The sequence below is a fragment of the Lynx canadensis genome, chromosome D1, assembly GCF_007474595.2.
Source record: "Lynx canadensis isolate LIC74 chromosome D1, mLynCan4.pri.v2, whole genome shotgun sequence".
Classification (NCBI taxonomy): domain Eukaryota; kingdom Metazoa; phylum Chordata; class Mammalia; order Carnivora; family Felidae; genus Lynx; species Lynx canadensis.
Genome location: NC_044312.2, coordinates 107,525,940 through 107,553,128, shown reverse-complemented (window position 1 = coordinate 107,553,128; position 27,189 = coordinate 107,525,940). Strand labels below are relative to the sequence as shown.

The 27,189-nt window shown below is 52.5% G+C and overlaps 1 protein-coding gene across 7 annotated transcripts in view; it reads right to left on the bottom strand.

The window, feature by feature from the left end:
• Window positions 1-27,189, bottom strand: part of MARK2 (microtubule affinity regulating kinase 2) — a 57,134-nt gene that overhangs the window by 13,966 nt on the left and 15,979 nt on the right. For 6 of the 7 annotated variants that reach the window (XM_030332861.1, XM_030332859.1, XM_030332862.1 and 3 more), the window contains 2 exons: window positions 1,871-2,050; window positions 1,591-1,644 (listed from right to left, as the gene is read on the bottom strand). In XM_030332861.1, the coding sequence (XP_030188721.1) occupies window positions 1,591-1,644; window positions 1,871-2,050 (234 nt within the window). Of the gene's footprint in view, window positions 1-1,590; window positions 1,645-1,870; window positions 2,051-7,094; window positions 7,268-27,189 lie in introns of those variants that run through there. The other variant, XM_030332866.1, reaches the window with a different exon arrangement.

Genomic DNA, 27,189 nt, shown 5'->3' with positions numbered 1-27,189 from the left:
TGTCCTTCCTACGGATCACTGCTGGGATCAGATTTAAACAGAGTGATTCGGCCAGAATCAGACTGGCCTTGGTAACAGAGTGTGTTAAAAGGCTTTTAAATTGGCTACGTTTGTCCGGGATTGGTGCCTTGCAGCCAGTCAGGAAGAGGCAAGGAGGAAAAAGAGGTAGGGAATAGGATGGCCAGGCTGACTCTGGCAGTTATCGTATGGCAGGCTGGACCGCACCAAAGACCAAATGGCCCACACCAAGCTGGCTCCTACTCTGTAGGCTCTGAGCCAACATGTCAAGAGTAGCCCTCTTTCCCTTTCTTCGGGAAAGCCCCAAGCAGGAAAGCCCTGGTGATGACAGCAATGCTTCCTCTGAACCAAAGAACCTTGAGGGGATCCCGGGGCTTGAGTGAGCATCAACCAGGAAACACTTTGCTTTTGACTGCCAGCGTGTCAAGGCACCTCAACCTCCACACCGTAATTCTGTGAACGCCTCTCTCAATACCAGCCCCCAAGCCCTAGTCCTAAGCTTCTCAATCTCACTGTAGTTGACTGTTAGCATGAGGTTATGCCCTCTCTTAAATAACAGGGTGCTCCTGAAAAGAAAATTTCAGCTTACCTCGTGAGAGAACCAGGTGAAGCAAGATCAGAAAATCTGAGCCAGGGTCAGCTGGAGTATGGGGGCACAAGGAAATCTGACTGACCTGAACAGGGGAGGCTTTTGGGGAGCCAGACGGGAGACTTCCTCTTTCCCCCAACTGCTGGAGCCCAGCATGGGAGGAGAGGGCAGAGAGTGTCCAGTTCTACGTCAACCCATCACCGGCAAGCTGTCTCATTCTGCAAATCAAAGCCTCCTTTTCGCGTTCCTACCAGCTCTTCATAGTTTCCCGACCGGGGTGGGGGGGGGGGTATGTGTTCCCACCTGGAGGACTCCCCTGATCAGCTAAGACTGACCTCAGTTTCCCACTGTAAATAAAGGAGGGAAGAAAAAGTTCAACCTCATCTAGCGAACACTACATGTGGATGACTCTGTGACTTTTAGCCAAGAGAAGCCTAGGAGTGAGAAGGCAAACTGGGACTACCTGTCCTTTATCTGCACAAACTGTCAGGGGCTTGAAACTGGAGTCGAGCTTCTAAAAACCCAACCTTCTATACTCATCCCCTAAAAGGCTGCTGGCACAGAATCTGGTGGCAGGCTCCCTGCCCCCTCTTATCCCGGTACTTCTAGAGCCACTCCCCTAGATTGTTCTAGATCTTGGAATCACCAAACGCATGTTTCTAGAAATGGCTAGGAACGTTGTGTTTTTGCATAGGGCCACAGGCCAGCAGATGACACGATGCAGGAAGTAGGTCAGACAGGCCAAATGGCAGGGAAGGGCAGAAAGGCTTCTAAAGAGCCAGTGCCCGTGGCCAGGAAGCCTACCCAGGGGGAGTCAATGCAGTGGATCCCATCAGAGCCCCACAGGTAGCAGAGCCACAGAGCACTGGGGACAGTGAAAAGACGAAGAGATTTTAAAAATGGGGATTCAAGGGGAGGCCCACACGGGATCGCTGACCCCTGATGAGAGGTTTAGAAAGGAACAGAAGATGTTGTATGCTTACTTTCTGGAGGCTGGAGGAGTTCAGTTGAGTCTTGTCAATGATCTTCACAGCTACCTGCACATGAGACAAAAAGCCCAAGTTTCCCTCTCTGAACAGGAGGGACCCAGGACTCGACTCTCCCTCCTCCTCTAACCCCATCCCCGTCAACACATCTATCTGTCCAGATTTCATTTCCAGCTGACAAATAAGAGGTGGCTGTGGCAGCAGTCCCACCGCTACCTCCTGGGTGCCAACAGTTGGGGGGTGCGGCCACGCCCCACAGCCCGTCCCCAGAGCTCACCTCCTTCCCGGTCAGGATGTGCCGGGCCAGCTTCACCTTGGCGAAGTTGCCCTTGCCGATGGTCTTAAGGAGCCGGTAGTTGCCGATGTGGGGCTGCTCGTCAGCAGAGGCGGCTGAGTTGCGGCCCCGCAGCATGTTGGACTTACTGCTGGGCTTGGGGTCAAGGTGTCCCAAGGTGGGCTGTGGGGTGGAAACACGCACACCTTTCAGGACGCTGACTTCTCAGTTCCCCTTATCGTTGCCCCTAGCTCTCCGCAAAAAAACCTAAGAGGCTGGGGCGGAGGTGGGTGGGGAGGGGCGGACAGCAGGGGGCTGGCAGGCAGGCAGAGTCAGAAGGCAGTGGGGGGAGGAGGAGGAGATAAGGAGCGCCGGTCTTCAGTGCCAACATCCCGTGGGCGTGGGAGCCCGGGCCCTGCACCACAGGGCGGTGCAATCGGCCCTTAACAACCCACCAGCCCTCCACGTCCTGCGGGAGAGCGCCTCCTACTGCTCGCCCGGCTGCCTCTTCACGCCGTGAGGCTGCGCAGCAGAACATCAGAATTCCTTCCCGGCACTCAGCGCCATGCCGCCCTTCACCTTCACCTTTAGCATTTGTCACTTTACACCGATTTGCCGTCCATCCTGTTGAGACGGGAGCGCATGAAGGCGGGCGTACGTCATTTACTCACTGATACATCCCAGCCCCTACACGATCTGAATTCTGGGAGATGCTCACTCAAACACCTGCTCAACGAACACGCCGAATGACAGGGTCTGAGCAAGGCAACCGTCTGCCCTCCCGGGACAGCCCGCAGCTCGGGCCCACGGTGTGAGGACGCAGAAATGACAGCAACGGCACTGAACAGCTCTGCATACGTGACACAAAAAGGGTGCAACCCAGACGAACGCACACGTGTCCATGAAGACTTGTGTGTTCCTCAGAGGGCTAAACCCGGAGTCACCGTGTGACCCGGCAGTGCCACTCCCAGGTGCAGCACATCAGAGAAGTGGAAACAGACGTCCACACAAAAACTCATACACCAGTGCCTGCTGGGAACAGCCCACATTCACAACAGCCAAAAAGGGGAAACAACACAAACGTCTGTCAGTTGGCAAACGGACGGACACATTACAGGATATCCACGTGGTGGAATATTCGTTGGCAATCAGAAGAAATGAAGCAGTGACACGCGCTACAACACGGACAGACCCTGAAAACCTTCCACTACGTGAATAAAGCTGGTCACAAAGGACCACGTATTGTATGAGCCCATCTATTTGAGATGTTGAGAACAGGCAAATTCAGAGAGACAGAAAGATCAGTCTAGGGCTGAGGAGGGTGGAGATTTAGGGGGGACAACTAAGGGATACGAGGTTTCTTTCTGTGAGAACGAAAATCTAATGAAATGTTGATTGTGGTGACGGACACACAGCTCTGTGAATTTACTCAAAGCCAGTTACTTGTACACCTTCAATGGGTGAATTGTGGGGCGCCTGGCTGGCTCAGTTGGTCGTGTGTCCGACTCTTGGTTTCGGCTCAGGTCACGATCCCTGGGTGGTGGGATCGGCCCCACGTTGGGCTCTGTGCTGAGCATGGAGTCCGCTTAAGGTTTTTGCTCTCGCCCCCTCTGCCCCTCTCCTTGTGCACACTCTCAAATAAAAGTAAAAGTAAAAAATAAAATAAATGGGTGGACTGTATGGCATGGGAACGGGTGAATACAAGTGCTGGGAGTCTGGTCTGATCGTGTTTGGAGCCCCACTTTTACTCTCAAAGACCACCAGATGCCCTCACTCCCACATACTGGGGCAAAATGCGGCCAGAGCCTCGTCCTAGAACCATCCAGAGCTACCTTGACAAGTCTGTGTGGAGACAGCGTGGAGGAGAGCGGGGTGACCAGAAGCGTGTGAGTCAAAGTTCTTCCTTTCATGGCCCCCTGGGGCTGTAATGAAGCCCTTCAAAACCACAGAGGAAAGAAATGACTTGCTACCACCCAAAGAACTGTCCAGGGTTTCTCGAAGAAGCTTGCTTCCCTAACCAGATGCTTTCAAGGCAGAAAAACAATAACACAAAGCAAATACCCTGCTACTGACGGTTCCCCCTTCTTCCTTGCCATCAAGGAAGGCCTTTTTTTTTCTCTTTGCATGGTAGCTGCTGGCTGATTTGGGGTAAACTGTCTGACTCGGATCCTGAAAGCTCATGGATTTAGGCCTTCGAGGAGAAAAAAGACCCCATGCATATGGCAGCTTTTGAAGGGAAAGGTTCCTGACATCTCAGCAGAGTCCCTTTTAACCTCTTTTGCCCTTTAGGGAGTGTTCTCTCTCCTGCAAGTCCTCACCAGTCAGGTCCTCAAAGCCTTTGCTGTCTGCCCACTCCAGCCCACCCAACTCTCTTGGCCTCTGTGCTTCAGACACCCGGTTGCTCACTTAAACCTGGCTGGTCCTCAGTGTTTGCTAGAACAGATTTTCTTTTTCTTTCTTTCTTTCTTTTTTTTTTTTTTTTAATGTTTATTTTTTTGAGAGAGAGTGCAAGCAGGGGAGGGGCAGAAAGAGAGAGAGGGTGAGGGACAGAGGATCCCGAGCAGGCTCCGCGCTGACAGCAGAGAGCCCGACATGGGACTCGAACTCACAAGCCATGAGATCATGACCTGAGCCAAACTCGGGACCCTCAACCGACTGAGCCACCCGGGCGCCCCTAAGACCAATAGGTTTTCAAACATCTGTTTTTTACCCTGCCAAAGCAACCGTAGGGTTCACATCCCTTGGAGACAAGGACATTCCTCGGCCCTGCTGGTACCTGCCTTTGGCTCAGTCTACCAAAGGGTACCCTGAGCCCCGTCCATCAGGGTCCTGAAGGTCTGGCCTCCATGGCCTACCTCTTCTCAGTCCCATCCTCCCGGCAAGTGCTGCTAGACTGTCTGCTCTCTACTTGGCCTGCCTCAGAGGGCGTGACAGGGGAGACCTTCCCTCTGCCCTAGCTCTCACGAGAGGAAGATGGGTGGGAAAGTGTCCTCGGCAACCACCAATTCACCTCCTGACTTTGTCCCTCCCCTCTTTTCTGAGGATCCGAGGACTTGGCAGACTCCAAGTCCTCAAAATTTGTAACAGGAATTTAGCGTACACTTGAAGGTTTGGGCCCTCTGCCCCTCTGAAGCCAAATCTGGGAATCCTACTGTCCTTCTTGACTTCTGCTCTGCCCATCCCTCTTGGTGTCCCTGGCTCCAGGGGCTGGTCACTGCGGTACAACAGGAAGGCTTTCCCTGCCAGGCTCAGCTGCGCACTGGGCCTCAAAACGTCAACTAAACACAAGAGGGGCCCTGCCATCCACCTCCCTCCTTTCAGGGGTCGAGAGGTGTGGTTACGAGTGCAAATGCCAGAGACAAATCCTAAATCTGCCAATCACTCAACACATGCTAACTTTATTATTATCGACACCACCCTTAAGAGGGAGATGAGAGTACAAAGGGTGAAGGAAACCATCCAAAAGATGACCAGTGCACGGTGATTCCACATATCTGGGTCAGGAGATGGTCTAGCGGGGGCCGAGGAGCTCTGCCCAGCAGAACTAGGTTCAAGTCCTGGCTCCCCTACTTACTGGTATTAGTTTTCTCATCTGTAAAGTGGTGATAAAATATTCCCAACTTCACTTGAGGTGAGAGAACACGCATAAAATGCTTTATCCAGTGCAGCATGAAGAGCGACCCGTATCGCAATTATTTTTAGTTCCCAAATACTATTGTCTTTGTCAACAAGACTTCCACCTCTTAGTGGAGCCCTCCTAGCCTGCACCAGCACCTCCAGCCTTCACGGGAGGCGACTAGACAGGACAGCCGTGAAGGGCTGGTTCCAAGCCGGGCATCCGGAACAGAGGGAAGGTTCTGCTTGTCCAGGACCCAGAGAAGCAGAGAACAGGGGCTGTGCTCTTTGATCCCCTGCTCCCAAATTCACCCACTCCCCTTTCAGGACCGAATCACCCAACTCTCAGGACTCAAAAGAGCGTAGCCGTCCCTCCCTTTCACCTCTTCTCTGAGACACAGCAGGGATGGGGGGGGCCAGGGTGAGGAGAGCCCAGGGGAGGAAGTGAAGAAAGGAGAAAGGGAGTGGAGAAAAGAGAAAGTCTCCAGTAGAAAACGTTTCTTGGACCGAGGCCCCATGTGAGGTGGCCACCCTGAAGGCTAAAGTGGAGGTAAGGGCATGGAGACCGTCTGTCTCTTCCACGGTCCTGACTAGGCCCACTCAGCGCAGACCCAGATCTCACCACTGTGTGGGGGGGCTGGGGACTGGCTGCCCTTCCAGGCCCCCCCCACACAGCCCCCAGGGTTTCGCTAAATCCACACTCTTCCCTCCACCTCTGTCCTCCTTGCTCACAGTAAGGTAGGAACACCAGACATCCCCAAAGCTCTGGCCCACAGCGTACCACAGGCAGACCCTAAAAATCTGAGCATGTCTGTTGCAAGTTGACAGCATGGCTCTCAGGCAGCTTTTGGAAAGAACAGGGGGTTGCCCTGTGAGACAGTATCTGGGACCAAGGGCAGACCACACAGGTTACTCAAGCACGCTTGACCCAGAAGCAGGACTGGAACCGCTTCGGGGGCTCAACAGATGGTGGAATGTAGAACCCAGGGAGAAGAGAAAGGGCCTTCTATCCAGTGGGCCCTTCAACCTGGGATCTCCAAACTCAGCCTTAGGCGTGTTGCCAGCTTCGCCCGGAAGACAGCCTCCACCCCGGAGGCCCAGCGCTGACTCAGGTAGGCAGGGCCCCTTCCCTAATGCTGGGGGCTCCTACCAACAGTTCTCCCCGAGCACAGTGCTCCCCGAGAACGGCTCATGCTGTGGGGCTGGGCATTCAGGCCTGGCCTCAAGTGTCCTGAGACTTCCCCAGGACTCGGAAGGGTGACAGGCAGGCACTCCCTGGCCAGAGGCACAGTATGCCTGGGCCCCGTGGGAGGAAGAAAAGGGTCCCCTGGGCACTGGCCCCGGGCGGCCGGCCGCCCCAGATCCCAGTCTCCCACCGGCGCACCCTCCCTCTCCTCTCCTCTCACCCTGGGGGGCGCCTGCTGACTCAACCCGTGGAGACTCTTCTGGTATTTGCCCCCTCTTCCCTTCCCAGCCAGTGCCTCTTTCCATGAATTTTACTACCTGTGCTAGCGCCTGGCTCCACTTAGCAATTCTTTAAAGATCCTGTGTTTGGGTGGGAGGGAGGAGGGAGGATGGGGGCAATCCTACAGCAGAGAAGGGGAAAACATACCCGGCTGGAGAAAGGGACAAGGACTACCGGCAGCTTCCATTCAGCGGAGCCCACAGCAGAACCTGTCAGGCAGCGAGGGCAAAGTACAGAGGCCGGGAAGAGCCAGGCCCAGGGCGGGGGCTGCCGGCTCTGCCAGCCACCCTTACTCAGCCGAAGCAGGCGACACCTTCCACCACCTCCTCAGTGAAAAACAGTGAAGCAGCCAGGCCCGAGCAGCTCCTGCCTGGGAACCTGGACTGTGTCGCAACCGAAACCACCAGTAGCAGAGGGAGACCGGGCTTGGCAAGGAGAGCAACAGGGACGAAAAGCCCCACAGCTTCCCGCAGGCCAGGGCCTGGTGGCCAGAAAACGCACGCAGTCCCAGGACACTACACCGGGAGCAAGGTGGGAGGAAAGGGGCAGGAAGGGAAGGGGAAGGAAGGCAGACAGAGAGAGAGAGAAAGAGGCGGGTTTAGATCAACTTCCTTCTCCCCTCCCCTCCTCCTCCCCGGAAGCGGGCTGCCCCACCCTCCCCAAGGTGCTTTGCCGGGTAACAGCTGGGAGAGGGTGAGGAGCCTCACTCCAGCCAGGGCGGTCATAAAAGTCCTTATCTCACCCGCAGCAGGTGGGACCTGGGTAGGGGCTCCAATTGGCTGGGAGGCGTGTGCGTGAATCAGGCGTGCCGACCCAGAGAGCAGCAGCCTTGCTGCTGGACCGGCAAACTACCCGCCGAGAACAAGGCGGGGGTTAAGCAGAAACCAGCAATCCAACAGTGGCAGATGGACCTCCTGGTTCACAAAAAGCAGTGTTTAACTTAGAAAACGCATAATCCACTTAGACATAAAATATTCTGGACATCATTTCAGGGAGTTCTGGGACCCCGTGAAGAAGCCCCTTTAGAGGTCGATGGGTTCTAGACTAAAAACCTTCGTCACTGATACAGAATGAGGCATTTAATCCGACAACTTGCCCAAAAGATGGAGAACCAACCAAATGTCCCTCTGAGTCCCTTCCAGCCCTGCTTCTGGGAGTCCATCCCTAGGTTCCTGCCTAACCTCCAGGTAGTCTCCATCACCGCCCCCCTCCCACCCCAACGATACTGTTTTAAGAACTTGGAGGGCTGGGGGCAGCAGGGATGCTGGAGCTCATGCCTTCCCCCTGCAAAGCCCTGCTGTCTGGGCACCTGCTTAACATGGGGCTCCTGGAGACCCCCCTTGTCTGAGTTCTGAGTCCTGGGCACACCTTTCTTCTGGCTCCCAGATCTACTTCGAATTCCTTCCATTTCTCCGGTTAGGATCTTTCCCGCTAAGAAACTCTTGAGAGATCTCATGCTGGTAGGCCATAAACCCCTCTATGGAAGGGCAAACGAAGGCTCCTCTGTGCACCCCCCCCCCCCCCCCCGCCCAGCACCTGAGCCCAGATCCCAGGGAGACCACACTACTCAGTGTTCACCTAACACATGAGCCCTGGCCAACAGATTTGATGTTTCTGACACTACCTTCTGCTGCCACGTATTTCCTACGCTCCCCACCCTTATAGGTAGCATCCTCACGTTACATGTGAGAAACTGAAGCACAGAAGGTGTGAGACTTGCCCAAGGTCCCATGGCCTCCCAGCACAGAGCGGGACTGGAGCCCAGGGCTTCCGTGTCCACGCCACCACTTGCCTGTTCCTCACGGTCCCCTTTGTTGGCTTCTCATCAACCTTTCTTGATGCCTGATCTGTCTTATTTCCCCCCAAAGAAGGTAAGTCCCTGGTTCCGCCTCTCCATGCTACGAGGAGGGGAGAGTTGCCTAGGGCAGCAGGAAAGCCAGTGTCTGGCTCAGGCCATTGCCACAGGGCTATTGTGAGGGTGTCCCCAGGGGGGCCCGTAGCACACCCTGCTCTCACCCCTCTGGACCCTCGGCTCGGGCTTGCCTGCGACCACTCAGAGGATCAGACAGGATCAAATGGCTTCATTTTTCTAGTCCCTAGGGTTTTGTAATGTGACAGAAGGACTGTTTCCTCAATCCTGTTTGTGGGAAGCAGTAAGGGGGTTCTGTAAACTGAGGAAGTACCGAGCTAACACAGAGGCTGGGGAGAAATGGGTATGACTGAGCTGGCAAGTCACGTGGACCTGGTGAGTCGCTAGTTCTTTCACCCTTCCTCCCTCACTGCATCCAGGAGCCTTCCTTGCATCCTTTAGTCCTGAGCAACTGTCACCCTCAACTGCCAAGAGTCAATAAACCAGAGGAGCATTGTGGGTAGGAGGCATCGTATAAGGCTTCGGTAAGCACTGACCCGTAGAGAGGTGGGATGCGTCCTCCTCACCCCCAAATTACTCCCCCAGGGGGACCCCCCATGTTCCCTTAATGCCCTGGTGTGGAAGGGAGGTGGTGCCGTGTCAAAAGGTTGCTCCCTCTTTCCAGCCACGGCAGGTGCCTCCCCCATAAAGGAGACCTGCGGGAGCCTACGGCGGAAGCACCAAAGTCAAAAGCAAGGTGGTTCACTGCCCTTTAGCTCTTTGAGCTGCAAGTCTCACCCCAAGGCAGGGAGACCAGCACTGCGGCCTGGGCCAGAAGGGGAGCGGCCTGGAGGCCTCAAAGCAGCCACGGCAGAGGTCAGCAGCATGTGCCTGCGAAGAGGTCAGCACCGACCCAGCACCTCCAGCTCGCTCCCCTTCACACACGAGAGCCACAATGCCATGAGCGTGCCTCAAATCTCCTGCCTTTGCAGCCACTTGAAATGCTGGGCTCTTCCCCAAACAGGTGGATTCTACTGAGCAACCAGAGCTTTGCAAGCGTCATCCCTGAGAATTTGCTCACTGGGGTCTTGGGCTCGATCTCAGTCCCCAGTTACCACTGCTGACTCAGCAAGCCTCTGTTGAGTGCCTACCTCTGGAGCCAGGGCCAGTTGCAAAGTTCAGACAGAGCTGGTTCCTGCCTTCTAGGAGTTTAGAGGAGGGAACTGTCTAGTAGATTCACCACAGTATCTCTGCTTACTTAGCAAAGGAGGCGGGAGAGCACGGCAGAGCTCCAGGCGGGTCTGGGGCGGGAGCCCTGCCTTTGCTCCTTACTAGTTCACCGAGCACGACCAAGATTCCTTGACTTCTCTAGATCTCAGCTTCCTCGTTTGGGACATGTGGACACCAGCTGCACCCACTTCACAAGATCGGCATGAAGACAAAATGAAGAAACCCACGCCAGTGTGGACCACAGCACCCATTGTGCAGCGAGGTCTTGACAACGTTTCCCACAATCTCATTTTACTTTCGGGGAGGAACCTGCTTCCCCTCTCAAGGAGTCCTCTGAGCCCTGAGAAGAGCTGTCATCTGTCATCGCTACAGACTTGACCACAAACACCAGCGCAGTAAAGCTGGTATTGCTTCTGGAATAAGGAAAAGTCCAATTTCTACCACAGCTGGGTTGTCGGGCAAAAGGACCCTCTTTCCTAACATAAAACCACTCTTGCCAAGGGGAGCGGGTGAATGAGAAGGCAGCCACGCCTCCGGCCTCTAAGGAGCCCAGAAGAGGAGGAAGGTGTGCCTGCTCTTCCCTTCCTCATGGGTTCCTTAACTCCTTCCTCCCAGAAAAGGTCCAAGAAACAGCCGACATACCAGTACCACATGGTGCCAAGGGCTGGGGGAAGCTCTCATTGCCAGCCTCACACTCCACTCGGCGCCGCCCGTACCAGTGGGTTCCCGTAACCATGGAGACCAACAAGTTCCTCCATATCACAGGAGAGTCAGCCTGCCAGCAGCCCGGGGCTCTGGGGGAGGCAGGAGACAGCCTGCAGCAGAAGGGTTTGGCTCACTTTACAGAGGATTGATGGAGACCAACCAGTGCGGCTGAGGTGTCCGGGCCTCCCTCTTCCTTCCTGTCCTTTGCCTAGTAGTTTCTGTTTCTGTGTGGCACGCTGTCCGGCTGGACGCGGCACGGTGGGAAGGGGAGTCGCTCTGGAGTCACAGGTCCGCGGTGGGATCCCAGCCCCACCACTCTGGCTGCCGGCTGGGAACGGTTCGAACCGTGGTGTGTAAGCGCCACCCAGGCGCACGCACACCAAGGGCAAGGCTCCAGCTATCACGTAACGTCTTCTTTTGAAGGGATCCAGGGCAGTACACGCTCTCATCCCTAGGTTAGCCCAAATCCTTTTGTTCAAAGAATCAGCCCAACACCTTCTCAGCAGAGAGTGATCTCTCCCTTCTCTGGCTCTCACAGCGCCCTGTCGGTACCCATTCATCTCTTGTGACCGTGCGTCTCCACGCCTGAACCTCCCGGAGCTCTGAGAGGTCAGAGACGGCGTCTCGCTCGCTTTCGTATGCCCTCAGTGCCTAAGGGTGCCTGTGCCCGGCTGGCCCACGTTGAAATAGTTGAGGAATAAAAACGGTGCCAGTTTTTGATCCTTACAGCCACCCTCTTGGAAGCCAAGACAAAGGCAGAAGGAAGATCAGAACCTCTTGCCAAAGACCCTTTTCTCCTCTTTCAAGGCAGCTGCTGCCCTTTGAAGTTGCTGGCTACCGTCTGGCCTTCCCACCAGACAACGCTCTGAAGGGAGGGCCCTGGTGTGTTCACGGCCCACAACAATGCCTCTAGCACAGAGCAGGAGTATTCGATAGGTACTGAATGAATACGTGCGTATGAATGAATAAAGGAGGAGATGTGTGGGGGCATCTTCATGACGGTCTCTGGGACCCACACCAGTAACTCCCATCTGTGTCCTCTGCAGACAACATCCAAGCGGGCAGGAAGCCAAGAGACCCCCTCTCCCAAGAATGGAGGACATCTATGGAGTGTTCTTTCCATTAACAAGCTTTCTCAGGCGGTGACGAGGCCCTCGGTGCTCCTACCTCACCCAAAGCTGGAGGTAAAGGTGGTCACCAAGGTGAACTGGAGGCAGACTCGGAATACGGGCACAGCCAGGGATGGGACGGCTGACACCCACACGCTCCCATCCCCGACCCCCTCAAACCAGCCTGAGCCTTCCTTTCACCACAGAGGGGGAGCCCTCTCCTCCAAACTTCCTGATGCCCAACAACCACCGGGCCCTCCCGCTTAAGACCCATCTCTCTGCCTCTTCACATTCGATCCCACCACCGCTTGGCCATCAAAACCACCGTGTCTCGCTGGGGCGGTGCGATGCAGCTCGAGCCATTCTAAAAGCTACCGATTTGGGGAGGTGACCGTGACTCGTAGGGGACACTTACTGTGTGCCACACTCAGACAGCTCTGCTTTAATATTTCCTCCTTGGACCAACGTCATGACTGTAGGGCCCTGTCAACCCCAGAATGCCAAAACGATTCACCCATACACACCTGCCTCCTGTCCTGCTGCACAAATCGGCATTCCCCCCTGCCCCCCCACCCCTCCCCAAGCTGCCTCCTGTTACAGAAAAGCAAAGGAACTAAAAACGGCAGCTGGGGAGCTCAGTTGACTCACCCGGCATAATCATCTCCTCCCAGAATCTCCCATCTTCTCCTGGGGTTTTTGCCAACACAAAGTAAAAAAGAAGCACGAGATCTTAAAAAAGAAAAACAAAACAAAACAAAAAAAACAACAACAACAAGAAAAAAACCTCTCTCAGCGTTTATGCAACAGCCTTTCTACCTGGGTGCAGATTTAACCCCTTGTCTCTGCCGTTTCCAACATGGTTTTCTTATAACTTTTTTTTTTTTTTTTTTTTTTTTTTTTTTTGCTGAGGAGCAGATCCAGCCCCAGGCTGGGAAACAGGCCTTCTGGGTCCTGTCCAGTTCCAGCTCCACACTGGAAGGTGCTGAATAAGACATGTGCCTCCTTCCACTGCAGCTTCCCCTGGAAGTGGAAAAAAGACTGCCTTCCTACTCCTCCGGTTTCAAAGAGGGTGTTGGAGGAGGAGGAGGAGGAGGAGGAAGTATCAGAAAAAACACCGGGCTGACGCTTGCTGCCCCAGAAGTCACCGCGGCCAGGGGTCAGAGCTCACGCAGGAGAAGAAGTAAGAGAAAGCACCTAAGGCTGTCACCGCCTCGAAACCGTTCCCACCTGGCCGGGCTGCCGTGTGGCTGTTCCACTTACAGGACCATCAAAAATCCAACCGGCCGCTCTCCGCACGAGCAAACCAAACCCCCGCCGGGCTGCGCCCGCTCACAGGCCGAGGTGTCATCTTCCTCCTCCAGCAGATCGTCAGGAACGCAAGCGGGTGAGGGCCGCTGAGCTGTTTCCGGCGCCTCCTGACAATGAGTCCGATCAGCTAAAATTAAGAATTTGGACTCACTTGTCCCTTAGAGCAATCACGGGAGCGAGTGTGGCTCTCAGACCACCTTTCTGGGTGGGAAGTGGCGTCTGTGTTTTTGTCTTTGTCACTTGATATCCAGAAGGACAACTTACTTTTTCTAATAGACGGTGCGACAGCACTACAAACTGAGAGCGCTTCCACAAGGCACATGCAAACAAACCTGCTGCAGCACGTTAGCCAAGGGATCTCCGACTTACCAAAAGTTCCGTTCGTTCGGAGAAGGAACAAATGGTGGCTGTCTCAGGCCGGCTTGTGAGGGCCCACCATTGTGTCTGAAGCAGTGGGTTATCCGTACGTAAGATGCGAACCATAGTCCGGAACAGGAAAATTAACTCAGTTCTACCTCGGGACCCAGGAACGTATCTTTGCTCCCCACAAGCAGCACGGGCAGCAGAAACCAAGGCTCGGTAACCTTCAAACCCTGGGTGAGGGCCTAAAACAAGAGGACCTGAGCTGGCGGAGGGGGCTTCAAAGCATCCGGCATGGTTGCGTAGGAGGGAGGGAATGCGAAATGAACCCAGGCAGAGGTGAGAAAAGAGGCTGGAGTTTCAAAAGGAATTTTGAGTGGGTACTGCCTTCTAGGAGAGAAGGGATAACTACGAAAGACCAGGTAGGAGAACTTCCAGTTCCAGTTGGAGAGAGAAGAAAAGGGAACCTGGGACCGTCCCTTGACACATCAGGGGCCAGTGTTCTTTAGAACAGTCTCTTTGTTTGGCACCTGAAGCTGGGGATGTACTTCCTGTAAAAGTCACTGGGCCCACTGCTGCCACTATGGCCTCAACCCTGGGACTGCTGGACCCTATTACTAAGTGGCCATGACCTGGGCAGGTGCCTTGGCTAGCTGGCCAGATGTTTGGAAGAGGACTCATTTGTCAGAAGTTAGGTGGACTGGGCACCTGGGTGGCTCGGTCGGTTGAGCGTCTGACGTGGGCTCAGGTCATGATCTCGAGGTGCATGAGTTCAAGCCCCACATCGGGCTCGCTGCCGTCAGCCTGTCAGCGCAGAGCCCGCTCTGGATCCTCTGTCCCCCTCTCTCTGCCCCTCCACTGCTCGCACTCTCCCCAAAATAAAATATATATGTATATATATAAAGTTAGGTGGAGAAGGCTGGAAAGTTTCTCAGGGACGCTTGTGTACATGTCAGCTTGTAACTTTAGGCCCAGGTGTCCCCTAAAGCCAAACACTGCTCCTCCTCTGGCGGCAATGGCAGCTCTACTCAGGGCATCCTAGCTGGTGGGGCTGACCTAAGGAGCAGAGTGTACATATAGTAAATGAAATGACAGCCATTATCCATTACAAGTGCCTCCTTAAAAAGCACTTTTTTACACTTTAATTCATCTTTTCAAAGTCCGAGGAAACAGTCTGAGCTTTCTGAGCTCTGACACGAACCTGGGAGGAGGGCTCTTTGGTACGGATTAGCTCAGTGCCGGTGGAAGCCCTCGGGAACTAGAACCACCCCCGATTAACAGGTGGTGCTGGGGAAGAAAGGGGCCACTGCCGGGCACAGACTGCAGACAAGAGAATGCTGGTTATTCTGAAGGAGGCAAGCAGTCAAGTCTTTAGCTCTTCACCTCCGAATTCACCTAGAGAGGGCAGGGAAGAAAGGGTGCCTACCAAGGCAAACAGACCCTCCCCAACAAATCCCGAAGGGCGGCCCTATTGCCAACAGGCACGGTGGCCTAAACAAAGATCTTAAGATTGGGAGGGAAATGCCACCCAGGATACCTCCGATCAGACGAAGCTAGCCGGGCAGCAAGAGGCCACTGCTGCTCATTCTGTTGTTCTATCTAGTCCATGCACCCACCATAGACAGAGACCCCAAAGGCATAAGGGGGTTCCTACCAAGAGAAAACAAAAGGTATGAGGTCAGAATTGTCGAAATATCAAACCCCATCCAAAATACTTAGAACAATGCCTGGCATGTAATACATGCTCACGACATGCTAGCTATTATTACTATAATTCCACATGCTTTCTCAACTTACTCTGTAGGTTACCAGAAAAAGATATGAGTTTTGGCTTTAACTTCTTTACCCAATGTTCATCAAAAATGCTCTCTATCTCCAAAAAGAGATAGATCTTTCCAAACTGGCCCGGGAGAGCTCTTGAGATGAAGACCACGTTCTGGTCATCTGTTGGCACGGCCTGGACTTGGACTTGGGTTTTTCTGGCAGAGCCAGCGAAGGCTTCAGCAGCTCAACTGTTTTATCCCTTCCATAAAAGGCCACTCTGCTCTCCCCTGGTAAGAAGCACATTCAACACACAGATCCCACCCTAGGAAGATCCAGAGTATATCCCACGATTCCCGAGGTATACGATGTCAGCAATGTTCTCAAAATTTTCCAGATACATGAACCTCTGCAAGTCAACAGTCACAACGAGAAATGGGACAGATATTTAAGAAACAGACACAACTCACACACAGTGTGGCCAGAGTCCCTGCTATGCACTGAGTGCTGCCTCTTCAGTAGTGAGGCGAGGGAGACCTGCATGGGGCGGGTGGGGGGTGGGGGGCGGCCGCGGTGAAAATGCAGCTGCACCCCGGCTCCTGGGCGCCTCTGGCTCAGAGGCTCGGCGGCCTTCTGTGGTGGCCAGGCTCCCACCACCAGCTGTCCTTCGCACAACACAACAAAATCACTGTTTGGGAAGATGGGATTTTCAGTGCCGGGTTCTGTATCCATGAAGGAGCCTGCATCTGTCTCAGGGGCAGCTTCCTGAAACAGCTGCGTGTCCGGGGGCCCCCCGCAGCCAGGATTTGAGATACAGGAGAAAGATAAATGAGACACCAGAAGTAGGAATTCAGGAACAGTAAAAGCAAGAAGGAACGAAACTGCTTCTCACTCTTACCCCACGGGAGTGGACTCTTCCTACTGCTCCCCACTAAGGAATCACACCCCCACCCCCACTGACAGCAGTCTCTGCTCATCCATGGGGGATATACTCCAGGACCCCCAGTAGATGCCTGGAGCCACAGACAGTACCAAACCCTACATACAGCTGAGTCTTGAACTGCGCGGGTCCATTTATACACAGATTTTTTTCCGACACGGTACAGTACTATGTATTTTTTCTTCTTCTGACTTATTTATCTTGAGAGAGACACAGTGTGTGCCCATGAAAGCACGCAGGTGCGCACCAGAGCACGCAGGTGCACACGTTGGGGGAGGGGGAGGGACAGAGGGAGAGGAAGAGAGAGAATCCCAAGCAGGCTCCTCGCTGCAAGGAACTCCAAACTCACGAACCCACAAGATCATGACCTGAACCGAAATCAAGAGCTGGACGCTTAACCGACTGAGACATCCGGGTGCCCTTTTCTTATGACTTTCTTAGTGACATTTTCTTTTCTCCAGTTTATTGTTAAGAATACACTTGGGGCGCCTGGGTGGCTCAGTCGGTTAAGCGTCCGACTTCGGCTCAGGTCACGATCTCGCTGTCGCTGAGTTTGAGCCCCGCGTCGGGCTCTGTGCTGACAGCTCAGAGCCTGGAGCCTATTTCGGATTCTGTGTCTCCCTCTTTCTCTCTCCTCCCCCGCTCATGCTCTGTCTCTCTCTTCTCAAAAAAAAATAAACGTTAAAAAAAAAAAGAATACACTATATTACATATAAAACATACAAAATATGGGTTAATCAACTGTTCATACGATCCGTAAGGTCAACAGTAGGCTGCAGGTAGTTAAGTTCTGGGAGAGTCAAAAAATTACATACAGATTTGACTCTGTGGGGGTCAGTACCCTTAACACCTACGCTGTTGAAGGGTCAACCATATACTGTGAATTTTCCTATACATGCACACCTATGGTAAGTCTGATTTATAAACTAAGCACAGTAAGAGGCTGACAACAATAACTAATAATAAAAAGAAACAATTTAAACAGTATACTGTAATAGAAGTCATGTGAATGTGCTCTCTCAAAATATCTTCCTGTACTGTATTCCCCCTTCTTGTCAGGATGTGAGATGATACGATGCCTACGTGGTGAGACGAAATGAGGTGAAGGATGTAGACATTGTGACGCAGGGTTAGGCTACTACTGACCTTCCGACGATAGGTCAGAAGATCATCTGCTTCTGGACCGAGGGTGACCAGGGGCTACTGAAACCGCAGAAAGCAAAACTGAGTAAGGGCGGGGGGGTGGGGGGGACCACCATACCTTCCCCGGCCAACCCAGGCGTCCTCCTGGCGTCTCCACCTCTTTACTGACAGCTCTGCTCTGCCACGTCAAGTGACCATGGTATCTAAAGCTGATGCTGGTTACCCCATGAGGAGATAACCAAGGTCATGTGAGCTGGCCCCACACACGTTCTGAAAACTGCACTTGTTTATAGGCAAGAGGATTAAAACGACCCGTCAGGGGAGGGAAGGGGGCAAACCCTGTACACAGGGCAAGCGAGCACTGGCAACACAGCATAGAGGCCTCCCGCCAAGAAATCTTTTGCTCAAATATAAAGCAGAAATCTCTCACCAAACGCCAAACCAGCTAACTATGCCAAATGCCACTTATGATCCAGTGACCTTGAGACAGTACTCAATTTTTCCGTTCTTTACATGAAAGGTTAATGTTATTGGGGGGGGGGGCAGTGGGAGAGACTAGAGGGATGGACAACACGGGACCCCGGGAAGACCCCCATACTAAATTCATATCCAAGCAAAGCCTCTCTGGCCCGCCAAGAATTGTCTGAGGTATAGGGTTTGTGCACAGAGAGAGGTTTCGAAGGGAAATCTGGATTAAAAAAGCACTCAGTTTTCAGATGCCTAAAGCCCAATCAGAAGTCAAACCACCCAAACACAACTTCCTATGACCATTTCTTCCATTTCTTGCCCCACTCAAAGTCAGAATTTGAAGACAAATTAGGTACAGCTCCAGGGCAGAAGGGCTCAGGCAGCAGGGAGCCGGGGGCCATATTGGGATCATCCTCCGTAATCAGAGGGTCAACTTGACAATGATAGCACTGGCCGCAAGACACAGAAAGGAGGAGGGGAGAGCCGTCAGCACCTGAGCCTGTGGCTCCAGGCAGTCTAAACTCTGGACAGCAATGCTGCAGAGAAGCTCTGCGAAAGGAGATTCTCTCTCCCTTGCTCCTCTCCAAAGCCATTTGTCACAGCCCCTCAATAACCAATCCTCCCCTCTCAGCAAGCCTGGGCTACTCTGGTCTGGTCTCTGCCTCAGGCACTTGAGCCTTAGCAGCAAGACGTTTCCATTTGGGAGAGCAGCTACCGTTCCTAACCTTCCGCTCACAATCGTGCCGAGGTCAGGGAAGATACACCCCTCCTACGAAAACTGAAGGTAGTTGTCCAGCTTAGGAACTAAGAAACCTGGCTCAGGGAAAAGAGGGATATTGTGCTGCAAGGGATTCCAAGAATATCCTCCCCGAACCATCCATCAAGCTCTTCTGGAGAGCTGGGGTGTTCAGAAGTGCTTTCCATTTCCCCATGTGTTAGATAAGGGGGTGGGCCTTGGGTAGACACACCCCTGGCTGGGTCACCATCTCCTCTTAAGGAGTCCTGGTCTCCTTAACCCCAGAGTGAGTCCACACCTGCCACAGAGAGCCGGTCGGAGATGGTAATGTGCTCCGGAGTTCACATACTCACACGTGCATTAATCTTTCTCCAGAGAGCTGCCTTCATGTGGGGCGATGAGCCGGGCTCAGTCCCGCTTGGAGGCTGCTTGGAGCCTCTGAGGCGGTCACTCCAGTTTGGTTGGCAGTGTTGGGGGTGGGACAGGGGAGGGGGAGGAGGGGGAAGAGGAGGAAGAGGAGGGAGAGGAGGGAGAGTATGATCCTTTATTTTCAAGCCCCGCCCCTAAAACCAGGGAGGGAAGCAGCGGAGTTGCCCCCGTGGGCAGGCTCCAATCTCTGGGTACTACAGAGCCAACCAGCTGCAGAAGGAACTTTGGGGAACGTGCACATCAAACACACTGGGAAAAGGAGGGGAAACCAACACGGGTAGAAGTGAATTGGTCTCCTGCCAAGAACTTTGAATGGTACTCCCATCAGAACTAGAACATAACAGGGGGTGGGCAGGTTCATGGTCCCTGGGGAAAGACAGGAAGGGAAACAGTAAAAGCCAGGTTGGCACTGGAACAAAACTCACTCCCTGGCAGGAGAGGGGACAGCCCAGCTGTCTGCAGGGCAGTGTCCATATGTGGTCAGAAGCAAAACGCTGTCCCATTACACCTTTGAGGCGGACAGCCCACCAAGCTCTAACCTTAGGTCAATTTTCACACGCTTCCCCGGCTGTGCCTTGAACCCTGCAGTCTGGAGCATGGCCACTTCTACAACTTTGTAAGTTAAGGTCTCCCACTCGAGCACTTGATGACAGGCAGAAAGGGAGTGGACTCTCTCTGGCTGTGTAGTACAAGCTAATCTGTGACCAAGGGTAGAGCAGAAGCCACAGATGACAGCCCCTCCCACAGGGAGGGAAGAGCTCCTCCTTCGCCGGAGCGGAGCACAAGGCTGCCACGGAGAGGTGCTGTTTAGTGACAGAAATATGAGGCAGGAGGGACAGCCACCAGGTACTTCCTCTTTCTCAACACTGGCCCACTGGGTGATGTAGACAGCCTCAGGAAAGCCTGCAGAACCTCGGGTGGCAGCGATGGCCCGTGAGTCATTCCCCCCAAAGAAAAGGGAAATCGGTCCTGACCCCAGGGCCTGAAGAAGCTCCAAGTGTCTTTGGCCAGGCTGCTCCGAAGTCAAAGCCAGAGTCATCCCACCAGGACTACAGCCTCAGCCTCCTCTCCACCCGCACCAGCACATAAAAACACCAGCCCAGTCTCTCCCTCTACAACATGGGGTGGGGGGAGTCAGCAGTAATCTCAGCAGGGCACCCAGCACTGGCAACAGGAAGTGACGGCTTCATTTTCAAAGTACCCCTTATACACACATGACTAATAATTATATATCTGTGTGCACACGTATGTGTGTGTATACATGTGTGTAAAATGTCTACGTATGTATACGTATGTATATACATACAACTGATTTTCAGACTAGACCCACACGGTTTCTGGATTTTTCCTTCGGCTGCATAATGAGCTGGCTGGCTCCCTTTCCTTACCTGCAGCTCCAGCCTGGCCCTCGTCCCTTCCTAGAGTCTCACTCTGGCCTCCAGCCAACTGTCTTCAAATGTAGAATGTTCTCTCAGACCTCCAGGCCTTTGCTACAGCCTCCCACCGCCTGGGACACTTTCCATCCATCATCCACTCCCATTCTTCTTCCTGGTCAGCCTCGGCTCACACATCACTTCCAGAGCTTTCCCTGCTCCATCCCTCTGACTTCACAAGGTCCTTGTCACAGAACTTCAAGCCTCTTGGTGCAAGGACTTCACTGCTTGGGGAAGGGCCTACTTCACAACTCTTGGTGGCTGCCTTGTTCAGTTAGGCAAGGCTGAGAGAGCGGCCTGAGGGGGAAATTCCAGGACTGGGGTCATTTCTGTGTCCTCGGTGCCTAGGCATACCGGGCACCTAACAGGCTCTCCGTAAATGCCTTCCTGATTCACGAGGAAAAGTCAGGGTCAGGGTCCTCCTGCTTTTTCCGGAATCTCCCGACCTGATAGCTCTTAGCACACCTGGGCTCCAACCCGGGTCAGGACTATAATGCTGGTGCCCGTTGCTTTAAATCCGTTCCCTGCGGCCTTCTGGCACCTCTGTGGCCAAAGTCTCTGGCAGGATTTCAGAACTCATCTCCGGTGTGTGGAGCCGGGGCCTGCTGCCCTTCCACTTGTCCTTTCCCGGCCTCCCTTCCGCCAGGAGGTCTGCAGGTTAGCCCCTACACAGGCCTTCCACGGGAATGCCTCTGAAGCAGAAGCGACGCGGGTATACTGCCAAGGTCCCCGGGAGGGTGACCCTAGACGCGGCCCCCCGCAAACAAATGATATTACCCTGAGTGAGTCATTCACCCTCTTGGGATTTGTGTTTCCCCCACTTATAAAAGGAGGGTCTGCCCTGTGGAGGCCTGAGGGCTTTCGGTGCCTCTGTGCTCGTAGGCCTTCCAGCCCCATCCCTGAGACTGCAGCAGGAAGTGGGCATGGTCTGCACGTCCCGAAGACCACATCCTGACCTTGGCTTATATCGGCTCAAGCTACCTCAGTCTGGCTCCGTAAGTCAACCTCATCTAATATGCCTTGGACACCAGGCTCACACACTGGAGAATGTCTCCTGCCTAGGGCTGAAAACAAATTCAAATTAACCCAGGTGACTCCCCCAGACTTAGAAACATAGTATGCCCTAGGGAAGGACCCTCTCCCTCCCCCTAGACTTCATTTACCCACAATTTACAAGCTCCTCAACCCTCCCAGCCTCTTTGCCTACCAGGAGCGTGGCTACAAGGCACAGGAAAGGCACCATGACAGAGTCTATTTCCAGCAGGCCCCGGGGCCCTGCACACTGGGTGTGAGCAGTGCCGAGGAGACACAATGCTGGTAGGTGTGTGGCACCCCCCTCCCCCACCCTGCAGCCCGATCCCCCAGTAGCCTGATTCCTCTGGGAGCTCCTGGGTGGGAGCTCCCCACCTGACTGCCAGGGCAGGCGACCCATGAGGAGAAACTGGCTTGGCAAAGCCCCCAGGCAGCGGTTTCAGCCTCCCAGCCCAGAGTAAGGGGAGGGGGAGGGGGGCCAAGCAGACCGGTCGAGCAGGTCCAGATGCCACCACCCTGCTCGGCTAGGGCCTTGGGCAGGGGCTCCAAAACAGAAGATTCAAAAGTCAGGTGGAGATCTCACACTGAGTCACAAAGACCAGGGAATCAAGAAGAGAGGAGAAAACGGTCTTCCACCATCTCATCCTTGCCCTGCCCACATCGGTCCTGGAAAACACTGCCCCGGATGTCATAGCTCTTGGTCAATTCAGAAAAGCAACTGATCTGCCCTGAGACGCTCAAAGACAAATCTGGGTTCTCATCATCACCAGGCGCTGAGGTGGTGTGAAATGAGTTCTTCCTGTGCCACGCTCCTGCGCTTTTCTCCCACTATAAATAACTCCAGCCTTCTGATACAGACCGCATGACCTGTCCAACTCTGGACAAAATCCCCAACACTCAGTGTACCTCTCTCTGTTCAACCATCCAAAAGAGGGAAGGATGAGGCCAACTGAACCAGAAGCCCCTATGTAGCCAGAGGTGCTGTGTGTCAGAGGCAAGAACGGAGCTCCCCCAAAGCCAGGAGGGCCTGCTTCCTGGCTCTGGTCCCTGCTTCAGGAAGCCAGAAAGGGTTTCCTCGGCAGCAGGTTCTCCCCATGCGCTTTCCTCTCTGGGTTCTTAACACAACCCAGTAACAGAGTTAACTTTTCACCTCATCCCCTCGTCCTGAAAAAGCTGTTCTCTGTAGTCATTATTACACCTACTAAGACACAAATGAAGACTTGTGACTTCTGTGTCCAAAAACCAGACAGAGAGAGGTCGGATTTACAAATCAGTACGGACACACGCTCCCAAGGGTAGCTGTAAGTAAATAATGCCCATTTTATAATTTTTCTGACTTTTTATTTCACAATTAAGAGATGACCTTGCACGAAGCACTCCAAGACTCTGGGGGAAGAGGGTACACAGAAAAGGACAAAAACAGCTCAGACTTCAAAAGAGCTGATTATCTAGTAGGAGAGATAAAAAACACAAATCACAGTCCAAGGTGGGACCAAACCCAAGAACAAAAGTTAACAGTCCACCTAATCCCTCCAATTTACTAGAAGTCTGTGACTTTTGTTTTTGTTTTTTTCCTTCAGAAGAACCACGGGTGGAGAGATCTGAAGATCCCAGGTCTCACTTCTAGCGAGGCTCACGAGTTCTGCCAGGATCTATCTAAACCCTGGGGCTTCAGCGAATGGGGATGCACCCCCATTGAGCCAACTGTGGGGAGTCATGCGATGCTGGCATTAAGAGGAAGCCAACCCAGCGAGACTCACTGAAAAATAAACCATTTAGCCTCCCTGGTCTCCTCCCCATCTGGAAACTAGGGGCAGGCCTAACAGACAAGCAAAGGTGATGTGGGAAGAGAACTTAAACATAAAGTCAAAAGAGCTGCTCAGGACTCAGGTCATGGAAATGAAGTCAGAATAAACCCCTAACAAAAGGACAAAAGAGAGTGCTCTTGGGGAAGACCTGGAAAGGATTCCTCAAACTCTGCATCTAGAACCCCCATGACAGTGCTGTGAACAGGGAGCACTTTAAATATTTTTCCTTTTATTTCTCAATTGTTGGTTGTCAAGCCTGATCTCCCCTCCCACTCAATCAGTGCTATAGCTCAATGCACGCTGATACTATTTTCTTTTTAATGTTTATGTATTGATTTTGAGAGATAGAGAGCAAGTGAGCAGAGGATGGGGGGGGGGAGGGAGAGAGGGAGACAGGGAGGATCTCCAGCAGGCTCTGCACTGTCAGCATAGAGCCTGACATGGGGCTCGATCCCATGAACCATGAGATCATGACCTGAACCAAAATCAGAAGTCAGATACTTAACCAACTGAGCCACCCAGGTGTCTAGATGCCAGTTTTCAAATTGTATTGTCGCCTATCAGGCTCCCAAAGGTTTCAGAGCTCTTTAGGAAGATAATAGGGAGGAACAAATACTCATTCCTGAAAGTACTTGTAAAGAAATAAAATTTCCTAAGTGATGAATCACTGAATTCTACTCCTGAAGCCAATACTGCATTGTATGTCAACTAATTAAAATTTAAATAAAAATTAAAAGGAAAAAAGAAAAGAAAGAAAATTCCCTAGACAGAGAAAATTCTATGCCATCAAACAAACAAACCGACAAATAAACAAAAAACAGAAGTCAGTCATTTCAGGGCCTGGGGATAAAGATTAAGGCCCAAGTTCTCCTCCACTGAGGGGAAAAACAATTCTAAAGCCAGTTCTAACTTAAAAATGAGAAAAGCTGGTAAGAAGCTTGGTCCAAATCACCTCAAAAGAAAATCACTTCCTGAAATTAAAAAAAAAAAAAAAAAAAAAGTAGGTGAGGAGGAATGGGAATTGGTTTGTTTAAAACCTTTCTTGTATGAACATTAAAAGAAATTTTTTTTTTAAAAAAAGGGCACCTGGGTGGCTCAGTTGGTTAAGTGTCTGACTTCGGCTCAGGTCATGATCTCAGTCCATGAGTTGGAGACCCGCGTGGGGCTCTGGGCTGACAGCTTGGAGCCCGGAGCCTGCTTCAGATTCTGTGCCTCCCTCTCTCTCTGCCCCTCCCCTGCTCATGCTCTCTGTCCCAAAAATAAATAAAAAACATTAAAAAAAAATTTTTTTTAAACCTTTCCTGTATAGTAGACAGCAGATTAGCTACACAAGACTCTCCCGGAATGGTTCACCATGAAGAATATTATTATGTGGGCATTCTGGATGTGAAACCGGGAGCTCAGCACCTACACATTTATTACTGAGCAAACCCTCACACCAGTCATGACTACGGTGTGCCATCAGTGTCTGACATTTGTCATCAGGGTGGGTTAACAGTGCAGACTTGGCAGTTGGCCCTGTCGGCTGTTTCACAAGCAGTTTCTGTGGTTTCAAGGAAGGCAGGGTGTTTGCTTTTAGACGCTATCTTAAAAATATATTTCAGAATAGAGTTCAACCATTCCAAGACAGGAGGGAAGGACAAGCAAACCAAATAAAGGAATCTGGTTGTACCCAGCAGAAAGGGAGCATGCCGGAGACACAGGGGAGGAAAAGACATATTCCCCACGTGCCCCAAAATGGCAAGAAAAGCCAACTTAGTGCTTACTACCGGGTTAGAAAATAGGGACAGAAACGGCACTAAACACGCGAGATTCATAAAGGGAAATCCCTCCTCAGGACTTCATCTCTCCGAAATAAACTTACCTAGCTCAAATCTATTTGTTTATTTAAAAACAAAACGAAACCCAACCACCCTAACGGTTCCGCATCAACGCAAAGGACTGTCATCTAATCAATTAGCAGCCACACCTCTCTGCCAGTGTGATGTGGTAATTAAGGTAGAGATTTTTCTTCCTGGGAATACAAGTATAGAAAGGCCGAGCCCCTATGGACCTAACCCATTACGACAGCCTTTCTATTAGCAAGAAAACACTGCCATGCACTCTCTAAAGAATACCTACCTGTGTGTGAACAGCAGCTACCTCTGCTGAGAGATAAAAATGTGCTGGAGATGGGATGTGGGGAGGGGGAGACCACTCATAAGAAAGCTGACAGGCTTTGCTTCTTGAAGTCATTTACGTGGACCTTGGTTTTACCCCGTAACAGAAAGAAAGTAATTTAGAAATGGCACGCAACCGTGGTCTTGGAGAAGCGAATGAGGTCTGAACACAAATACACTCCTGGTCGGACTCCCTCTCTTTCTCTGCTAGGGCGGCAAGAGGGGCACAAGTGGGTAAGGACAGCGGCGGCCACTTTACTCACCCCACGCTGGCATCTTAAAATAGCCTTAAAATTTCAGCACTTTGCTAAGAAACCTCAAAACGTCTGACGGGCACTACCGTTAAAAGAAAAGGCACCGCTGTCCGGGGGAGACAAGCAAGTGAATCAAACCATAAACGCATAAACTCAAGTGAACTAAATTCCACAGAGGGGCACAGAGCAGTCGCTCTAAGAAACAACAGAGGTCCCGGAGATCCAGAAGCAGAGCTGGGGGCACCAGCCTCAGGAGAGAGGAGGGAGCCAGACGAAGACTGAACAAAAGCAAACAGGAAGTAGTGGCATATAAAACAAGCAGTGGGATAAAGAGGCACAGCAGGACTGTCAGAGCTCAGCTCCCAGGATTGCACTGGCACGTCCCAAATGCACACAGCGGCCTGGTACTACCAGCTACGGTGCTCAGTGCCCTTGGCAGTCAAGGCTAAAAGCAAGTGGCTCCGGGCCTCTGTGTAAGTGGCACGTAGACGGTTGTAAAGGGAGAACATTATTTTCGTGATAAAACGTACACAGTTAATACCCATGCACAACAGCTTTTTTCTTTCTGGGGGGAGCAGGGGTGTGGGAGCGCATACAAAGAGCATTCTAGGATCCCAGCATTTCATGGGTGCTACAGAGTAGGGCAGTCAAATCAAGGAATCAAAGCCGTCCCATGCTAAGAGCTCAGTACTTACTTGTTAGTTACTCATTTTAGGTCTCAGAATTCTGGCTTTTCTAAAAACGGTTCTTGAAATTCCGGAAGATGAGAAGAGATAAAGAGGGCAATCAGAAGCGAGGGTTAAATAATAAAGTTTTTAAAAAAGTTTCCCATAGCTCTTGTACGCCAGGGGAGGTGAGCCTGGCCAGCTGCGTCTGTACCCCTAGGGCCACGAAGGGCAGGAAGAAACAACTAACTCTTGAGCCGGCCCCATGCTGACTAGGAGCGAATCCTAAAGTATCTATCTGTCTCCTACTGCCCGGACACGGCTGAAAACAGAACCAAAGGATTTGCCACAGTTAAGAAAGTCTTGCTCTGACACTGATGCCCTCTGGACCACTTGGGTTTGTAACAAACAAGCTATTCAACATTTCTGGGCCTCTATTTCCTCACCTCTATTTCCTCTATTTCCTCACTAAGACCCACCATCTCACAGAGACTAAATGAGTTAATCAATGTAAAACAGCTAAACAAGCGTCTGGGGCAAAGTAAGTGTTCAATACGTACAGGCTATTATTATGTCCACAGCTAACGACGCCAGCCTCAGAGCAGACGGTGCCCCGTGAGTGACAACGGGCAGGGGTGGTCGACCCTTCAAGTACTCAGTCCATTCCCTTTGAGAGTTCCCCAACCACTTGGAAGACTAATATACTAGAGGGCCGTCCAAGAGGCACCGTTACTGAGTCGCTGCCTTAGCTAATAGAGTGAACAAATCTCCTTTGAAAGCAAAAGTCTATCTTCTATACAGACCAGCGGCCGAAGAGAGAGAGAAAAGCACATCAAGTTCAATTCTGGAATTG